The 21,193-nt window shown below is 45.5% G+C and overlaps 1 protein-coding gene across 2 annotated transcripts in view; it reads right to left on the reverse strand.

Moving 5' to 3' along the window:
* Positions 1-7,643: 7,643 nt before the first annotated feature.
* Positions 7,644-21,193, reverse strand: part of UNC79 (unc-79 homolog, NALCN channel complex subunit) — a 194,234-nt gene continuing 180,684 nt past the window's right edge. For both annotated transcript variants that reach the window (XM_035728283.1, XM_035728282.1), the window contains 3 exons: positions 20,916-20,993; positions 10,593-10,634; positions 7,644-8,815 (listed from right to left, as the gene is read on the reverse strand). In XM_035728283.1, the coding sequence (XP_035584176.1) occupies positions 8,615-8,815; positions 10,593-10,634; positions 20,916-20,993 (321 nt within the window). In that variant the 3' untranslated portion in view covers positions 7,644-8,614. The remainder of the gene's footprint in view (positions 8,816-10,592; positions 10,635-20,915; positions 20,994-21,193) is intronic.

The raw sequence follows: 21,193 nt of genomic DNA on the forward strand, positions 1-21,193 counted from the left end.
TCCCTAAGGCATTAAGTATCTACCTAACTCACAGCTAAGAAGGACACTCGGGAATTCTTCCTGGAGCCAAGATCTGCTCTGAGGTGACCTGCTGCCTCTACCATCAAAACTAGAATCACCTGGGACCTTTTCTACGTTGCTCCTTGCATCCCCACCCTACACCCCTTAATTTAAAAACAAATGTCCTCCTTTCCCAACTCTCTGACACACAGGGATCACAACATTCCGAACAGGGATTCCTAGAGGGGCAAGGCCCTGCCCCAGAGAGACAGAGGCGCTCCGATGGAGGCCTTGCAGGCAGGCAGATATTCTGCTCACCTGAGGCTGCAGCCCAGAAGCGAGCCCAGCCCAAGGAAGGGCACTTCCTGCCCAGGGACAGGGACGGGTCCTAGGGGTGGTGACAACACAGCCCACCGCACAGCCAGCCATCAGTGAGGCTGCTCAGAAGCTGTCCTCCAAGAGCAGGTGCATGGGGCACGTGTTCTGTGAAATTCCAGGTGAGGCCCGCTTAAATGCCGCTGCCTTATGCCTGGAGGTTTGCCCTTAACCTTTCAAGCAGGACATACTCTTAGGGGCTCGCATGTTCTTTAGAAGAACTTAATTTTCTATTTCACCTTTTATGTCAAACTTCAAAAAAAAGAGCATGTCTGGATCCTGGGAATACATACTGGGAGTTTCAGAGCCCACATTTGGGGTCGCAGCCCTTTGATGACAAATGGCACTATTGCCATCATCTCGGGTGATGAGACAAGGCGGCGCCGGGCGGCATGGCTGGCTTGGCTCCCCTCTGCCAGGCCTCGGCACCCATCGTCCCTGAAGTCTGCCTCGAGCCGTCTCCCTTCTCTGTCTCCACCCGTGGTCTCATCGACCACCTCTGCTTCTCAGTGCAAACTGTGATGGTCACGCTTTCCGCTTCTGGGCCTTGGACCAGGGGCCGATAAACCAGCGAGTCCTACCATGTCCATCTCCGAAGCTCTGAAGTCCACCTGTTTAACTCAGCTCCCCCCACCCCAGGCCAAGCCCCCACCACCCCGTGCCTGGACTCCAGGGAGAGTCCCGGCCTTAGCTCCCTCCCTCTACCTCTGCGGTCCCCACCATTGCCTCCCACAAAAGCTGGGAGATCTTTACAAAACGCAAGTCACATCATACAAGAGTTAAAAACCTGCCAAGATTTCTTCCACAATTGTAATAAAAGCCACACTCCCTCCCCTGGCTTCCTCCCCTGGCTTCCTCCCCTGGCTCCCCTTCCTGACCTGGCCCCCGGCTTCTCCCGCATGCCCAACCCCCCCCCCCGCCCCCCTGCCCCTCCCCTCAGCCACTCTGGCCTTCCTGCTGTTCCTCAAGTGTCAGCTGATGTCCTTACAGTCACTCTTTCCCCAGTGGTCACCCGGCGGCATTCTTGGGCCCCTGCTCATTGTCTCTTCTACTGCCCCTCCGTTCATTTCCCTATAGAACTTCGCCCAGGGGCCCGTGTTGACCCCTACATGCCTTCACTGCCTTTCTCCTCCCATTAGAATAGAAGGGGCCTGAACAGGGGCCCACGCTGGTGTTTGGTCTTACTCATGGACAAATCTCCAGCCCCTCAAACATTGCCCGGCACAAGAAATATTTGTAGAATTAATTAACTGAGTAACTGTGGGTTATGAAATTAACACCATACACACAGCATAAAGAGAAAATATAGCACTTTATTGCACATAACTCTTCTGAGTCCCCACCTCATTGGAGGTGGGGGTGGGAGAGGTAGAAAAACCCAGATTTGCAAACTGATGGCATTCGGGCCTCTTCTCATTTAACTAGTCTCTTCGAGATGACTCTGTCTCTTGGGTGGATGCTCAGTCTTCCAGCCATCTTCCCAGGCCTGCTCCCCACTAGAAGGCACCCGGGCGGACCCCTGAGCAGGTGTCTGGGGTCTCTGGTGCACAGGGAGCCAATTCAGAGGTCCTGGCAGGTCTGGGGGCCAGCCTGGGCTGCTTCCCTGACAGGTGACCGCAGGGCTGTGCCTGGGCCCTTCTGGTCTCTGGGGGTGAGCAGTCTGTCCCCACGTCTCCAGAGGCAAATGTCTGGACCGCAGCAATCTCTTCTCCTGACCACGGGCTCAGCCCGGCTTCCTGCTCTCAGTGCCAGCCATGGGGACTCCAGAGTCTGCACCCGCATGCAGGGGGTGAAGGGGCCAGGGGGCTGGGGTGCAGGCTCCTGTCCACAGCTATTTCTCTTGCTGCCGCCGCCGCCAAAGCTGCCTGCAGCTACAGGCACTTCTCCTGAGGTTTGTGTGTCCCCGTGTTGCCGGGGTCCCCTCACACTTCCAACCTGGGTATTTTTTACAACACCCTCAGCCCCACGAGAGAAGGTGCAGACATGCCCCCCTGGCCTCTGAGCCCTGCCCTACATTTGTCTCCCTTTTTCTTTTGCCAGTGATCCAGTAGGGTCCAGAAGAGGTGGGCTCCCCACTTCCTCATCCCGTCTGACCAGAACTTTCTCTACAGCTGAATCTCCTCCTGGCCCACGCCGTCCATGGGGCCAGGCTGTGGAATGTGGCTTCCTAGAGAAGAAGAAAGAACATAACCACTTACTATTTTCAAAATATGATCCCCCTTACAAACACAAGGAGGTGTTCCTACCACTAGAAGTCCAAAGGATGACAGAACCTGCTGTGGGGAGGATTTCCCAGTTGCTCATTCAAACAGAGAAGCGAGGAGGAAGCCTTGAGTCACCATGCGAAGCCCAGCAGCGCAGGAACGCCCGCACTCAGGACGGGAGCCAAAGTCCCATTGCAAGCTGTGATTTCGTTTCAGCAAAACAGCAGCTGTTCACATGGCATTACAGTTGGAAGCCTACGCGGCTGCGTGAATGTTGCGTGCGGAGCACAGAGCCTGGCATACCTAGGAGGAGCGAGCGTTCCTTAAAGGTTAGCTGTCTTCCTCGTTTACGGCTCGCTCCTGCGCTAGGTACCCGACACACATCCTCTCGCTTGCTCTCTACAAACAGGCTGGAAGAGAGGAATTACCATCTCCGTTTGGCTATTGATGCAACCCAGGCTTAGCAAGGTCAAGTGACGTGCCCGCGGGCAGAGGACGGGTCTGTGGCCCAGTGTCCAGCCGACCCAGCTGCCGAGCCTGTCCTGTGTCCCCGTCCTCACCCCATCCCTCAGCCCCGCGGTGAGCACTCTGAGCTGCAGGCTCTGGGTACACCCTGCAGTCTGGAACTGGCCCGATCCCCCTCTGCAGAGCACCCCCCCACCCCCGCACCCCCGGCTCAGCGGCGTGATTGTCCTCACCTGGAGAGTTTCTGTCCTTCACGCTTGATTACTTGCTGGTTCCTTTCTTTTCCAAGTGGCCACTTGAAGGAGCGGAAATCAGGGCGTCTGCCAGGCAGCCCCGGGAGGCTCCCCTCTCCACCGGCCTGCTGGTGGGGGTCTGTCTGGGCTGCATAATTAAAAAGCCAGCTCTTTGTTCAACCAAATCCGTGGCTTCTGCCAATGTTCTGCACACCCTGCAGCGAAGAGCTGGTGCCAAGGGCTCACCTGGCACCACCCGCTGACCTCCGATTCTCGGGGGCGGGAGAAACTGGGAAGGCGGCAGATGCGGGAGCCCAGCCCCGACCCGAGATGAGGTCAAACGGATGTGTGGGCACGTGGAGGGGCAGGGGCCCCAGCCAGCGGCCATGCAGGTGGGGGCAGAGGGATGACGCCAGGGTGTGTGTGTGGGGCGGGGGGGTGGCGAGGCCACTAGGGGCTGAGAGAACAGCCCCAAATCCTACTTCGCCACTGGCTGGCAGAAGGAGCCCCTAAAACGTAAGGCCAGTCCTAACCGGCTGGCAAACTCACACCCCGGCTGGGCAGGCGAACGTGGGAAGCAAGCCACACCTTGCAGATCAACGTAGAGGCAACAGGATTTTGCTGAGAAGCTTTTGGGGTCTTTCTGCTTGGAAGGCAGAGGCCAGTAGTGGGACCTGTATAAAACTGGGGCCTGTGTGAGCCAACAAAGAGATTTCAAACCAAAAGGAGAAATGAAAAGTTGAAGCTCGTCCAACAAAACATGCTGTGGGCCAAGGTCAACCAGTAGTCTGCTGGGTGGTGACTTTGGGTGCACAGTATTCTACCTTGTCAGTCAGGTGAGTAGCGAAGGACTCTACCCATCATTAACTCTCCGATTATATATTAGAAGGGACCAGGGTTTTTGGAGGCAGACAGATCTGGATTGAAATTTGGTTCTACCTTTTACTGAGTGATTTCTGCGAGTATTGTCTCTCTGTGCCTCAGTTTTCTCATCTGCAATATGGGAATGATAATGGCAGTGCCTTCCTCACATCACTTTGTGAAGATTAGATGAGGTGCCTTATCTGCAGCGCCTGACACGCAGTAAGCCCTCCTACATGGCAGCGAGGGTTATCATTAACTGCGGGCAAGTGTCTGCAGGGCTGAGCCAACTCTCAGCAGGCCCCCAATCTAAGGGTTCATCATCATACTCTTCAATTCATAAATTTTTATTCTTTTCCATAAAACTATTATATTAAGTGGAAAACTAATTGCAATTTAATGTGTGAGCTATGATTTTCTTTTTCGAAATAAATGAATTCCCCAAAGCAAAGGGGAAAATGCCCTTGTCAGATGAAGTTGACACTGGCTTGATGGGAATTTATGATAAATGATCAATAAACAGAAACACCAAGGTGGAGCTGCTCCCAAGAAAGCCCTCAGACTTCACCCCATGCTCTTGGCACATGTTAGCCCAAAAAGCCCAGAAAATGGAAGAGACATTAACCTTTACTGAGTGGAGCTCTGACATGAAGTCAGACACTGTCTGGTCCTAATGCTATTACAGCCAGCTGCATGACCTTGGAGAAGTCATGTGACCTCTGAGCCTCAGGGACCCCACCTGCAAAATGGGAATCTTAGTGTGGGGGGCACTAAGAGGAGAAAAGGTAACATATGTAAAGTGCTCAAGACTTAGTAGACACTCAGTCCATGATGGCTCTTGGGGTTTCTCTCAAACCCTGTTCAAGAGGCTTCCTGCGTGTCGCTCCTGTCAGTGGAATGAACTGGCCAACCTTTTCTGAATAAGACTTCAGCCATCTCCCAAAGCGATCAGCTCTCACAAAAACATGGTCTGGTACCATTCCACTGCATTCCAACCACTTCCATTACTGGTCAGAACACTCCCATCTGCCCGATACACATATTTGCAAATTAATTCTACTAAAGAAGTAATATGAAATGATCTGCATGGTCCAGTTATCACCCTTCCTTCCCAGCTCAGGAAAGAGTCTTGGTGGATAACCCATCTTCTCCAATCCAATCCAGTCCTTATTTGGCCTGTTGTAGCTTGGAAATGGAGCAGTTGCTGCAAGCACTTGACCTCAGATGAGACCCTCTGGGAAGAGATTTGCTGAAAACATCCCGACGACAGGCAGAACGACATGCTTGCAAAGAAAGGATTCCTGCACAGTGGAGACTGGACATCCTCGGCTGTTGATCACATTTGGCTCTCATGGCCTAGTAGGTCTTGCTTCTGAGGGACTAGCTCTAGCTGGAGGAAAAACCAGGTGAGTCTGCAGCTGTGAGCCATCCCCTTGCGTGGTCTTCCTAAGGCAGCACTGGTCTTCCTGGCAGTCTATAGATTCTGGCAGTCTCCCAAGTGCCATCGCGGTCCTCCACCCACGTGAGCTTTCCAACACCCCGGGAGATGGGGAGATGGCTCCATTTACAGGTAAGGAAAAACAGAGGTCCACAGAGGTTTAATAACTTGTCCGAGGTCACCCAGCTAGTAAGAGGCATGTCCATTGCCCACAATCATGGAATCTACACATTTGCAGATCTGGGCTTGGTCTCCCCTTGGGCATCTCAGAATGTTCTGTTCACACTCTGAAGCCAGCAGGATTCCACAGCGGAGGGAACATTGAGTCTACGCCTTGGCCCTTTTCCAAGCCAATGATCAGTATTGGCCAACTCTGGCTCAGGTAAAATTTGTTGGAATCTCTGTGCCCTCTGTTGCTGCCAGGCTGCCACGTGCGGCTGGGGTGTGGTGGGCAGTGGGTGAGAGCACGGTCATTGGCATTAGACACCCTGTGGTCAAGTTCCAACTCTGCCTCTTACTAGCCGTGTGACCTTGGGTGAGTAGCTTTCCTTCCCTAGGCCTTAACATGCGAAAGAAAGAATAGGAAGTCATAACTTTTATTGAGTGCTTACCATGTGCCCGGCACTGCTCTCTTTCCTTGCATTCTTTTCTCACCTCAACAACCCTATGAAGTAGAATGTGTCATTGTCCCCCTTGTACCGATGAGGAAATATTAGTAACGAAATTTCAAATTCCTGACTTGCTGGGGGGTGGGGGAGGGTGGCTGACCCAAGGCCAGAAGACCACGACAACAGTGGGGGATGGGGCCGAGGACAGCGTAGCCAGGAAAGAAGTTAACTGGTCTTGATAAACCAGGGAAGGGGCAGGGTCCCAGCAGGGGCAGTATTTGGGTCAGCTTGCCAGGACAGCGGGTCACGGTTCTTAGGGGCAAGGAGGGAGACCTGCCTGGGTGGGGCCAAGACCCCAGATTGTAACTGGGGTAAAGGAAACATCCTGGACGGTAGAAAGATTTAGATGGGGGCGCAGTCAAGAGGGCTGGGTTGAGGGCTCCTCTCCAGCCCTTGGGGGAGGGGGGTGCAAATATAAAGAGAAACCAAGGCAGCAGTCCACTGAAAGAACCGGGGCTGGAGAAGAGCCTGTGGAGGACTCTGGACCTCGTCTACTGGTAGGAATGGGGCTGCCTGCAGCGGGGTGGACTCAGGACGAGCGAAGAGTCGGGCTGTAGCTAAGGCATCATGGGGGTGTCAGTCAAACCCCCCACATGGGAAGGAGCCAAGGTCAACTCCGCGGGCCTGTTTCCATTACCCCCTCCAGGAATCGCTGATCAAAAAGAAAATGTCACAGTTCAGCCCTTGCTGAGCCCACTGGGGAGCTCAAGAAAGACCTGTTGCTTAATCAAATCCATTCTGTTCAAGAGACATTAACTACACTGGCGGTACGGGCCAGACCCCGGGGATACAGAGACAGGACATACCCTCTAAGCTGTCACAGTTCACAAGTGAGATAAATACATGCACAACTTTCTATAGAAGTCAGAACGGTGACGGAGGCATAACCAAGCACAACGAGGAGCATTCTCGCTGAGGGGGGAGGCCTTTCAGAAGAGCAACTTTGTAAAATGGGAAGAATGATCATTTCTACATTCTTAATCTAGGGACCGCCTGGTTCCCTGCAAGTCCTCATAGGGATGAAGCTCTGCCACATTGTCTTTCCAGAACTCACATGAAACACTTCAACATTTGAGGACCTGTTTCCCGGAGAAGCATGAAGGCCTCTGACTTCCCAGCAGAAAAGAGAGACCTCTTAATAACAACCAACACTTAAAAAAAAATAAATACATAAATAACATTGCCTCATGCCCTCAAGGTCCTTCCTGGAGAACAGACCTCAAATAAATTGTGTCTCTCTCTTCCCAGAAAGAAAGAAAGCCTTTTCCTCTCAATAGCTGTCCTCTAGTTTTAAGGGAAGTTAGAAGTTTTAAAAGTTTACAAGCAATGTATAAACTGATTTTTAAAAAACCCCAGGCTCACAAAGATAATAAAAAAATGCATTTAATAGCATGTCAATATACAGCTTAAATGTATAGTAAGTCTTCTTGTAGTCAGTGCATTACAGGGATAGAGAAGAGAAATATCATTTGTGAATGCACAGTCAAATGCTAAGGAGAAGTGCTGATAAATCTTGGTGCTCTTACACTATTAAAATCCCATTTTATGAAACATAACTCCAGGTGCAGTGCTCTGTGCCAGTGTGGAGGGTCATCTGGTCCAGTACGCAATCTACAGTTTTAAATTGAATTGTATACAAGGATTAACAAAAGAATAAAATTTATTATTCACAAAACTAAAGTGGTTCTCATAAAGCTTACAAGAAAGTACAGCCTAGAACTAATGAGTTGAAAAATTAGTTTTAAAAATAATAAAACTTACTGGACAGTTTTGGAAAATGATATTATAAAACAAAGAAAAACAATTGGCACAGTTTAACCACCTAATTTCTAAGTGCACTTTGTAATGGTCCTTGCAAGCTGCCACTTTTCCCAGGATAATGACAAAAAGCTTCAGTCAAGTGTCACTGGCTTATGGTGACGGGGTTTTTTTTTTATTGCATTGCCAAGAGTGGATTTTAAGAAAAAACACTACAAAGGTTTCAAAAACCCTATTTATTCTCTATCATCAAAAATAGCAACAGGGGGACTTATACAACTTTTCTGTGAGTACCCACCAGTCTATTGTTTTTTTTTTCTTAAAAAAAATAGAAGTTAGTTAAAGAAAAATGATTTGGTTTTTTTAAAAAATAATGTAAGGAAACACTTAATCAGATAGCCCAAGGAGTCATCAGAAAGATGTGTAGCAAGAAAGCTTCATTTTTTGGCCCTCTCCGGCCTTTGCACGTCTTTTTTTTTTTTTTTTTTTACTAAACTAGAAAGAGAATGTACAGTACCAATATGTTCCCCAACCTGCTTGGATCAAATTGTTTTGTTTTGAAACCCATTATTGCTAAACCAGAGTGTTGACACTGAGAGCCGAGGGGGCCGCTCATAGAGGGTAAAATTGCGAGGCCGCATCTGAGGACTGGATCTCCACCTGGGCCATTTTGAACTGCGTACACTGCAGCCACTTGCGGAGGGCCACGAGGCCGGCGCTGCTCGGGGCCGAGCCGGGCAGCGTCCTTAGGCTGTGGTGGTTCACGTTGTTCTGAATGGCCTGGAGGCGAAGCTGGAGTCCGGCCGATAAGTGCTGATGAGGAAGGGAGAGACAGCGAGTTTAGTTTCTTTCCTTCCAGTGTCCGCGGTCCACCCAAGGGAGCGCCAGCCCGGGCTTCTCCTACAGGGAGGACCCTCCTACGTGGCTCAAGGGCAGGACTCTCCTACGTGGCTCAAGGGCCGTCGTGCCTGAACAGGAAGGCCAACTCTCACGTTTGGTGGTGGGCAGGGTGGGGGACGCGGGCCAGTGACCGGGATTCTAAAGTCACTCTGGCCCAGATCCATGCAAGTAACGCCATTCCCATCCTGACTCATTTGCTGCAAGGGGAACATAAAGGTGACACGCTGGGGAGGGGCGGACACACATACGTGTCCCCCAGGAGCCGGTCACCACATGGGCCTGGGGCCTGCGCTCTGCTGCCAGTTCCCTGGGTCCAGATCCTAGCTCCTCTGGGGACAACTCTGGGAACAAGGCTTTTCCGTCTGTGTTTGGATTTTCTCATGGGCGAACTGGGCATAGTAACACCTCATGGGGTTTTCTTTTAAGGGTGAGTTTAATGGAGGGTTTGGACCAGAAGCTGGCACATAATAGTTGCTCGTTACATTTTAATCATGATTAGAGTCTCTCTGTTCTCATGGTAATGCACATGAAGAGGCTAGGTTGTAAGCTCTCTGTTGGCCTCAGATTTCCAGATTTCCGGAAAGCAGGGGGAGGGGCAATCTGGAACAAGCAACTGTTTTCACAGGAAAAGTATGAGAGAAGGTTTTCAGCAGCAGCGCCCCCACATGTGGCCACAAATGGCACCGACACCATGACCCCGGACTCAAAGCCTAAAAGTCACTGTTGACGGCTCCATTTCTCTCTTGGTGTCTGGGGCCCTTGAGGTCGGTCCCCTTCTATCCACTAACATCCCTCCCTGACTCTGAGAAGAAAATCAGCAAGAAGGTGTCCACCTTCTCCCCCCACTGCTTGCCCTGCGCTCCGAGGGCCGTAGACAGAGCCCAGTTTTGGGTAGAGCAGGTGGCTAGTTCTGCCATCATCATGTCAAGCCCCAGGAACCTTGACTAGTCATGGAGTATGTCTGGCTCAACGATGACGATGCGTCCCTCAAGGTAGGGCCTGGTGATGGGAAAGACACACGGATAGGGTCTTTCCCTTCCCAGCTGTGGGGCCCTGGCCAAGTGACTCTTCTTTCTGGTCCCATGTTTCCTCATAGGTAGAACAAGGGGGCAGGCCCCTTCTTTTCTGGCTGTTCTGCCATATATTCAATGTTAGCCTTTCTTAATAGAATTCTTCCTGTCACAAAAAGTCCATTTTATTGTTCTTTAAAGTTTATTTATTTTATTTATTGGAAGTCATGTCTGCCCCCAGTGTGGGGCTTGAACTCACAACCTTGAGATCAGGTCACATAATCTATTGACCGAGCCAGCCAGGTGCCCCAGAGAAAGTCTCTTTTAGTGGCCAGGAAAGAGCACTGAACGTGCCTGGGCTCGGATGCCACGGGCGTCCTCAGAAGGTGGAGCAGGCCTATATTCTAGTCAGGAACCGAGCCTCGCTCAGACTCGGACTCCCCCCTCCACTCACATCCTCATCCATCGCGAACAGCACAACCGTGGCTCCTGCCGTCGCCTCAGCTTGCAGGCCCCATCCGTGGCCCACAGCCTCTCCCCCTGTGTCAGCCCCCACGAGGCCAGGAGGAGGGTGAAGTCACCTTTCTCCACAGCAAGTGGCGTGTCAGGGGGCCCTGTTAAAGTTAAGACCGAGTTCTCTGGAGGGGACTGAGCTTCCGGTCCACCCAGCGATGACTTACCTTGATGTTTGACTGAATCATTGGCAACCACATGGGTATCAGCTGTGTGGAGAAACACAGAAGCCGTGTTACTTACGTTCTCCATCCCCGCCCCCATAAGCTTCGGCTACCGCTCGGGAAGGCTGGGCACACAGAACCCCTGTAACATCACTAAAGGATGGGACCCTGCTGCGGAGTTATCCATTATCGGAAAAACATCTTTCTGAGGCCAACCCCTGCTGAGCTGGTGGCACTGGGAGGTTAATGAGTGCCCGGAACACACACTCTAGAGTAAATGACTGATTGTCTCTTGAAAGCCACCACACACAGGAAATGAAATGTGTATTTATTTAATTAAATCTTCACTTTCTTGAAATAGAATTTCCTCCACGGGGATCTCTCAAATTGAGTCCCCCGAGTAGGATGGCGACTCTATTTGCCCGTAGTTGTTAAGAAAATCTCGCCAGGAAGTGGTTGAAATGCTTCAGTGATAGAAAAAGGCATACCCCGAGGTCGCCGGGCCGTGATCTGGAAGGTGGGGCACAGCAAGAGGGGCTTGGGCCAGAGGTCTGAGCAGTGCGCAGGCGAGCAGAGGGTCCCCGGCAGAGAGCAAGGCGCTCAAACTGCAGGCATGTGGGGGCCTCGCCCTTCTGCTGCCCCTCTGGCCCACCAGAGCCCCACTGCTGTGCCCTTCCCTCAAGGTCACAGGGTGTCCGGCCCAAGGGATGGATAGCTCTCCTCTCCTGCTCTGGTCTCTCAGCCATGGTTCAGCCTTCTGGACCATAAGGCCTCATAAATCCGGAAGTCCAGGACAGAACAGTGTTGCCCAGAGTGTGTTCCACAGCTCTCTTGTTTGGGGGTTTAAATAGGGGAAGGGGGTGCTGGTCCAGTAAGTTTGGAAACGCTAGGTTCCTAATTACAGCACTGCTCAGATCTTTAACACATGAATACGCATTATATCTCTTCGCTCTGCGTTCCTTCCAGCCCTCTACTCCTGTTCAACAGAGGAGTACAGTTGTCATGGGCTCAACTGTGTCCCCTCAAAACAGACACTGTAGTCCCTACCCACACTGCTTCAGAATGTGACCTTATTTGGAAGAGGGATCGATGCAGATGTAATGAGTTAAGATGAGGTCATTCTACAGTAGGGTAGGCCCCTCATCCAAGATGACTGATGCTCTTAGAAAAAGCGTAAAATGTGAACACAGGTCCGTCCACAGGGAGAGCCCCACGCAAAGATGAAGGCAGAGGTCTACAAGCTAGAGAACACCAAAGATTGCCAACCAACACCCCTAAGCAAGGGGGGGAGGATGGAACAGATTCTCCCTCACAGCCCTCAGAAGGAACAACTCTGCTGACCCCTTAACCTCGGACTTCTGGCTTCTAGAACTGTGGGATGAGAAGTCTCTGTGTTTTAGCCACCTGGGCCATGGTACTGTCCCAGCAGCCCCAGCCAAGAATACAAGGGCACACTCCAGGAAGCAAAGCCCACAGGTGGCAGTGTTGGAGGAGGGAGGAGGTGGGAGGGATTTGGGTGATGCTGAAGCGTGAGGTTCTCAGCAGGGGGTCACAAGAAACAAGTTTAGAAAACAGAGGGGAGGCCCCTCACCATCCACCCATAATGACCTGGGATTGTTTCCAAATCCAAGGTAACTTCTGAAGACGGGAGCCCTGTTCACTGCGAGTGGAACTGGGCTCCAGAAAGATCATCCCAGCAGCGATCTGCAGACTAGGGTGAGGAAGGGCGTGGAGAATGGAGGTCAGGGGTCTTGGGGAGACTGCCTTGATGGTCCAGGTAGGACGAGGAGGTCTTCGGAGAGGGCGAAGGGTGGTGCCTGCAGACACAAGCTGAGAGGGTCTGAGGACCGGTCTGCTCTTTGGAACGAGGAAAAGTTCAGAGCAGAAGCTGAGGTTTCCATGCTGGGCAAACTGGAGGAGGTGGGCCATGAAGAAAATGAAAGAACTAGCAGGAGTCCTGCTAGGATGGGGGACGGTTTACTGATGACCTCTCTGTTCACTAGTCATGGCCACTGGCTGCTGGGCTCATTTAACTCATCAATACACATAAACACACACACACACACACACACACACACACACACACACGCGCGCGCGCGCGCATACACGCACGCACATGCACATACAACTTGGTGAAGTGAGAAAGTACATTCCTCTCTCTGTTTTTGTTCCCAAGACTCAATCTGGCTGCTGTTTTGCTTTGAGCATTCTGTTGAGATACACAACTTGCTAAATTGACTTCCACTGATGCTCGTTCCTAAACACAGTGCTCATCTTGGAGCCAAGCAATACTCTATCTCTAGCATGAATACTGTGTTTGGAATAGCGCGTGGTGTAATTGGACTAAAACTCAAAATAGCAGAAAATATAAAAAAATTTTTTTTAAATCAGAAAATGACATTTTTCTCCCTGCTTCCTCCAACCACCAACCCTTACAACAAACTGGGATTACAAAGGTCAGTGAAAGATAAGGCTATGCTCTCTGGCCATTAGCAGGACTGGCTTCATGTAAACATTCTGATTGGGAAAAAATAAACTAGTCTAACCACTTCTTCTCCAATGTCTATACAGCAAAAAAAAAAAAAAAAACAACTCTAAGGGTCCTAATGTCTACAAACTTTTGTTGACTTTTGACCTATTGAATAAGGAACATGCCCATATGCCTCTTGGTATTTAGGAAAGACCCAAACTAACCTCCTGTTAAGATCCTGAAGGACCAAGCAGGTTAAGAGCCAGGAAGCACTGAGTACTCTGACCCTGGGTGGACACATTTCCCAGAGCTATTTTTGGGGCTAAAGGCCTGTTTGAGGCAATCAAGGGGATTAGTGAGGTTCGTTTTAGAAGGGTTTTTGCTATTAGCCCATTTATGAAACATGTGACCATATCATTCTAATATATATCAGGTTTGTGACTTATGAATCTCATGACTGAAGTCTTCAAGTTAAATCTCATAATTATTGATAGCATTATATAATCCAACAGTCGTCCTATTTCAGGAATACTAATTTGACTTAGTGAATGACATTCATTTCAGTTCCCTTTTGCTAGAAGCCCCTACAAAAGCTGTCAGTAAGAATTAGCTGTAATTTATTCCGGGTTCTGTAATGTTATAATAAAGTTGGTTGGGTTTTTTTTTTTTTCCTCTCCAGAAATGATATCCAGAAAACAGAAGGACATTAAAAAAAATTTTTGTTTTTCACCAAAATAAAAGTGATACCTTTCGTCTTATCTTGGTTTATGCTCAGGATAAGGATTTTCTGCTCAGTTAGATTATATTCATCTCACTCCATGCTTGTTCCAGTCCTCAAAACTAAAATTAGGTGTGAAATTTTCTCTTTCAACAAAGATGGAGTAACAAAGACCAGATTTACCCTCCTGCCTGGAACAACTAAAATTTCAAATAGAGTATATGAAATAATGGCTTCAGACCCTGGGCATCAGCAGGGCAGCACAGCAATCCCTGAGGGAAAGGAAACAAGGTAAGCCCTGCAATTATCCCAGCTCACTGCCTAGAAAGCTTGCAGCACCTGGGCAGAGCCTGACTGTCTTCCTGAGTTGAGGAAATGGATCTGGGAGCCCAGGGAGGCTGAGGTGTGTAGTTTGTCAGGCAGAGTGCTGGAGAGGAGAGAGCTGCTCAGAAAGAGAAAAAGAGAGACAGCAAGAGAGAACTCTGAAGATCCATAAAGGGTCCCCCTTGAGTCATCAGCTACATCCTGACCAGTGCACACATGTGAGAAAACTACCCGAGGCTAAAGAAAAACAACCCAAAAAGATTAGAGTGCCGATCACACAGTGCCTGCAATAAGTTGTGTTCCCACAAACTAGTCAGAGTGGACAATTCTTTTTTTTCAATTTAAATTCTTTAACTAACAGAATATTAAGTAGAATACTCAGAAGGCTATTACCTTAGTAGTGAAGAAACATTAGCTCTAGACAAAATGCAGCTCTGATCACCTGACAAGGCTTAAAAGCAAGTCTCAAAAGGAAAAAACTGCTCTAAGTAATTTAACTATATCACAGAATACAGCTCAAAAAATACTTCTAGGGATACGAAAATATCCAGCACCCAAGAAAGTCAAATTCAAAATGTCAAGAATGTAATAAAAAATTACCAGGCATGCAAAGCAGCAGGAAAAAGTGACCTATGAGAATAAAAATCAATCTATTGGAGGGGCACCTGGGTGGCTCAGTTGGTTAAGCATCCAACTCTTGATTTCTGCTCAGGTCATGATCTCAGGGTTGTGAGATCAAGCCACACTTTGGGCTCCGCACTGGACATGGAGCCTACTTAAGATCTCTCTCTTCTTCTCCCTCTGCCAATCCTCCCCTCCCAAAAAAAAGAAAAAGAAAAAACAAAAAAAATCAATCAATTGGAAAAGACCCCAAAATGATACAGATAACAGAATTAGTAGAGAAGGACATTAGTATAGTTATTATAACTATATTCAATATGGTCAATAAGGTAAAGGAAATACTTAGTATATCAAGTAGAGGCATAGAAAGAAATATTTGAAGAAACAATAGTTGATACTTTTCCAAATATAAAGAAAACTATAAGTCCACAGATCCAAGAAGCTCAACAAACCCAAGCCATAAGAAACATGAAGAAAACTACACCAAGGTGTTTCATCATCAAATTGGTTAATAATGGTAAAGAAAAAATCTTAGAAGAAGCCAAAAAAAAAAAAAAAAAAAAAAAAAAGAGAGAGAAAAAAAGGACATATTACATACAGAAGAAAAAAATTAGAATAGAGATTTCTTGTTGGAAACAATGAAAGCAAGAAGACTGTAGAGGAGCAACATCTTTAAAGCACTGAAGAAAAAAATCAAACCTTTGAATCTAGAATTCAATACCCAGGGAAAATATCTTCCAAAAACCAAGGCAAAGGACATACTTTCTCATGTACAAAAGCAAAGGAATCAATCACCAGCAGACCTGTGTAAGAAATAGTAAAGGAAGTCCTTTGGGCAGAAGAAAGAAGTTTAGATCTATAAAAGGAGTGAAAAACACTGAAAATGGCAACTATAAATATGGCAATAATAGGAAATATAAATAAATACTGAAAAAGTGTTAAGTCTCTTTAAGAGATAATTGACTGCTTAAAGCAAAAATAATAAGAACGTGTGGTTTGGTTTATAACATATGTGGAAGTAAAATGGATGACAGTAAGAGCACAAAGCCAAGGCTGGAAATGCACCTATACACACAAAGTGGTATATTACTTGAAGGTAGACAGTGATAAGTTAAAAATGTATACCATAAACTCCAAATCAGCCACACACACAAAAAAAACCACAACTAAAACATACAGCTAATAAGATAACTATAGAGCACACTTCTACTTCTAAATAACTCATGGGAAAAGAAGAAACTAAAAGGGAAATTAGTAAATATTTTGAATTGAATGGAAATGAGAATATTTGGAAGAACGCAGCTAAAGGAAGAAATTTAGAGCACTAAACACCGATAATAGTCCAGAAGTTTCTCAAAATAACACACTTAGCTTCCTCTTCCTTAGAAGAGGAAATTATAGCCAAAATTTAATCCTTAAAAACTCAGTGCAACAGAAGGCAAATGAAAAAAAAAAAAAAAAGAACAAGAGACAAAGAACAGATGGCAAATATAGACAACAAATTGCAAGATGATAGATTTAGACCCAACAATGGCACAAAACACATTAAATAAAGATGGTTTAAAGACTCCCAATTAAAAGGAAGGGACTGTCAGACTGGATTTAAAAGAAATGCAACACCTACCTACATGCTGCCTATAAGAAATATACTGTAAACATAAAGACACAAATAAGTTAAAAACCAAAGGACAGAAAAAGATATACCATCCTGGGCGCCTGGGTGGCTCAGCTGGTTAAGCAACTGCCTTCGGCTCAGGTCATGATCCTGGAGTCCTGGGATCGAGTCCCGCATTGGGCTCCCTGCTCAGCGGGGAGTTTGCTTCTCCCTCTGACCCTCCCCCCTCTCATGTGCTCTCTCCCTCTCATTCTCGCTCTCTCAAATAAATAAATAAAATCTTTAAAAAAAAAAAAGAAAAAGATATACCATTCTAACACTAGTCAAAGGAAAACCGGACTGCCTTTTTTTTTTTAAGATTTTATTTATTTATTTGAGAGAGAGAGAGAATGAGAGGTAGCACGAGAGGGAAGAGGGTCAGAGGGAGAAGCAGACTCCCCACTGCCTTTATTAATATCAAAGTACTGTTCACAGCAGAGAAGATTACCGAGGACGAAGACAGCCCCTGAATTCATTTCATCAATAAGACCTAATAATCTTAAACACTTATGTACCTAAAAACAGAGATTCACAATACATGAAGCAAAAACTGGTAAACCTGAAAAGATGAATAAATAAATCCACAAGAGATTTTCAGATACCCCTTTCAATAGAGATATTTCAATACCCCTTTCTCAATAACTGATAGAGTAAGTAGACAGAAGGAAGGACATGGAAGACTTGGACAACACTACCAATAAGCTCGAGCAAAGCAGAGTAGGAAACTACACCCAACAAAGCACTGGAAAGACACATTCTTTCCAGTGCACACAGGGCATTTACCAACATAGACTATGTTCTGGGCCAAAAAATAAGTCTCAATAAATTTAAAATGATTGAAATTATATACAGTATGGTCTCTGACCACAAATAGGAACTAAAAACCCATAACTAGAAAATCCCCAAATATTTGGAAACTAAGTAATACATTTCTAAATGACCAAAAAATGAGTACAAAAAGAAAGCAAAAGTGAAGTTAGAAAGTATTTTGAACTGAATGTAAATGAGAACACAATATATCGCATTGTGGGATACCACTAAACCAGTGCTTAGAGGGAAATTTATAAGAGATGAGAGTGAGTTAAAGCTAAAGTAATCAGAAGAAAGAATATAATAAACAGAAATCAATGAGACAAAACACGGAAAATCAATGAAAACAACTCAAAAGCTTGTTATTGTTTATAAATAAAAAACTCACTAAAATTGATATGCCTCTATACAGATTGACCAGAAAAAAAAAAAGTCACAAATCACCAATGTCAGGAACTAAAGAGGTGGCGTAACTACTGATCCTACAGCTATTAAAAGTATATTATGAACATCTTCATGCCAATAAAATTGACTACTTTGATGAAATGGACGAATTCTCTGAAGGACATACACTACCCCAAAGATCACTCAAGAATAAGCAGAAAACTTAAATAGCTCTATATCTATTAAAGAAATTGAATCTGTAAATTTGAAACCCTTCTGCAAAGAAAATTTTAAGCCCAGACATTTCTACTGGTGTATTCTATCAAATATTTAAGTGAAAAATAACACCAAATCTATACAAACTTTTTCAAGAAACAGAAGAGGAAGGTATACTTCCCAAATCATTCTATGAGGCCATCATTACCCCGATACCAAAACCAAAAATATTTATCACAAGAAAAGAAAATTACAGTCCAACACCCCTCATGAACATCAAGGCAAAAAATTATTTTAAAATGTTAGCAAATAGAATTCAGCAAGATATAAAAAGGATAGATAATACACATCACAACCAAGTATGGTTTGTCCCAGGAATACAAGATTGGCTTAACATGCAAAAATCAATCCATAAAATTTACCTTGTTAACAGCCAAGATAGAATCAAATAACCATCTCATTAAATGTAAGAAAAGTATTTGAAAAGTCCTACATTTACTCCTGACAAAAATTCATAGCCAACCACGAATAAAAGGGAACCTTGCTCCGTTTGACAAAGAGTACCTATGAAAAACTGTCAGCTAACATTTAATGAGGAAAGACGGATGCTTTCTTCCTAAGATCAGGAACAAGGCACGGTTTCCCACTCTAACGACTTCTATTTAACTTGTACTAGAGGATCTAGCCAGAGCAATGTGACAAGACAAAGAAACAAAAGGCATAAAGACTGGAAAGGAAGAAACCGAACTGCCTTTATTTGCACATGACACAACTGTCTATACAGAAAAGCTGATGAAATCTACAAAAAAAGCTACTAGCACTAATAAATGAGTTTAACAGCTAGCAGGGTAAAAGATTAATATAAAATCAGCTGTATTTCTAAATACTAGCAACAAACAATCAGAAATTTAGATATAAAAAAACCATACCACTTACAATACACTAAAACTATGATATACACAGGGATGAATTTGACAAAAATATGCTAGTCTTATATATGGAAAACTATAAAATATTGCTGGAAAAAAGTTAACAAAAGCATTTTAAAAATAGATATACCGTGTTCATGGATTGGAAGACTCAATATTGTTAAGATCTCAATTCTCCTTGGATTAGGCAAAGATTTTTAAAAATACAACATTAAAGCATGATCCATAAAAGAAAAATTTGATAAATGGTACTTCATCAAAAATTAAGACCTTCTGCTCTTCACAAGACACTGTTAAGATAATGAAAAGACAACTGAAGAGAAAAATCTTTGTGAATCCCATCTTGATAAGGGACTTATGCCTTAAAATTCAATTATAAGAAAAAATCCATCCCGATTAAAAAAATGGGCAAATAATTTTAACAGACACTTCACCAAGCAGATAAGTAGATGGCAAATAAGCACATGAAAAGATGTTTAATGTCACCTGTTAACAGGGACATGCAATTTAAAACCATGATGAGATACCAGGGCACAATTTGTAGGGTGACTAAAATGAAAGACTGACTATACGAAGTGTTGACAAAAATGTGTAGCAACCGAAATGCTCACACACTGCTGCTGTGAACGTAACAGGGCACAATCACTTTGGAAAACAGTTTGTCAATTTCTTGAACAGTTATACACACATCATATGGCCTGGCCAGTCTGCTCCTCGGTGTTCATCCAAGATACATGAAAGCATGTATCTACATAAACACTTGTACACGAATATTCATAGCAGCTTTATTTGTAATAGCGCCAAACTGAAAAGAGCCCAGATGTCCATTGACCGATGAATGGATAAACAAAATGTGATATAGCTACATAATGGAATACTAGTCAGAGAGAAAAAGAAATGATCTACTGATCTCAGCAACCAAATGGATTAATCTCAATAGAATTTTGAATGAGAGAAGGCAGGAAAAAAGCTTAAGTATTATATAAATACGTTTTTATAAAATTCTAGAAAATGCAAACTAGCTAGTAGTGACAGAAAACAGACCAGTGGTTGCCTGGATATGGGGAGGTAGGATACAGGAGTGGTGGCAAAAAGAGACTACAAAGGATACAGAAAAACTTTAGGGGTGCGAGGGATGTGTTCATTATCTTGATTATGGTGATGTTTTCATGGGTATAATATATGTGAAGACTTATCAAATTATACATTTTAAATACATATAGTTCACTGCATCTAAATTATACCCTAATAAAGCTATAAAAAATAAAATCATGTATGGTCATCCAAATGTCATACAGTTTCTCTCATGGTGTTGCCTTTTGCTGTTGACCATCAAGCTCTATCTAACCCATTTGAACCAGCTACCTTGCAGTGTTCTGATGGCAGTCAAGTTTTCCCTGAAAATGGGTTGCTTTTCTTCAGCGTCATGTTAACTTGACAAGTGAATTTTATCGAAGAATAGGGTCAACCAAGGAGTGAAACAGCAAGTTATAAGGTCCCAGACTGATGCGTTCTGTGTGGTGGCGGTCGGTGGTGGTGGCGGAGACAATAGAATATACACGCGACAGGTAAACAGCAGGTGGAACAGGTAGGGGAAGGGCAAAGAATCAGTGAGACGAAGAAGTGGAAGGACAGGAAGGAAAGGAAGAGGGGAACTGGAGTGTGAGTGAGCAACCAAGTTCTTCTTTACTCTAATTTTTTATCATGTTAGTATGCCTCTGATGTCCTTGGGCAGATGACAAATACTTAAATTACTTTCATACACTAAACAGTGATTTAGAACAGTAATATTAGAAATGAAATTAATTTACCCTAGAGAAAAATACTAGCCACGAAGTTCAACAATGAAAGACTATTTTCCTTGGTTTTCTGGATATCTTGCAAGGTGAGATACCACCAACCAATTTATATAAGGTCGTTTTCAGACCTTAATACTTTCATTACTTGTCTTAACATGCAATAATCATGGTCCAATATCTCTAACCCAGCTAGAGTCGGTCCCAGTGGTCGAGCAAGAACAAAAATAACATGATAACCATTTGGGGAAGGGTGGTTACATGAGCCTGAACCCTCCAACCCCCAACTCTGAAAGTCAAAATCAAATCAGTTTTATTTTCCTTTTCGAAGGCACATTCAAAGTAAATCCACCTTTGTTTTTAGCAGCAAGAAACGGTCTATAAAAATCATAAGATTTTCCTACCTTGACAAAAATTGTTGAATTGCATTCTTGCAATGCCTCCATTAAACTAATCACATGGAGACACACCATTTCTACCATCTGAAACAACAAATATGAAAATCAATTCCACTCCCCGTGATCCAGAAACCTTGAAAGCTAGTCTACAGCCACAGAGGACCCCCATCCTGTGCCCATGAAGCTTTTGGGCACAATGACCGAAGGGGACCACAAGGAGTGGTGTTCATTCACCTCCAGAACTTCAACTAGAAACTGACTTTAAAAAGCTCTAGAGGTTTTAT

This window comes from Zalophus californianus, chromosome 6 (genome assembly GCF_009762305.2).
Source record: "Zalophus californianus isolate mZalCal1 chromosome 6, mZalCal1.pri.v2, whole genome shotgun sequence".
NCBI lineage: Eukaryota > Metazoa > Chordata > Mammalia > Carnivora > Otariidae > Zalophus > Zalophus californianus.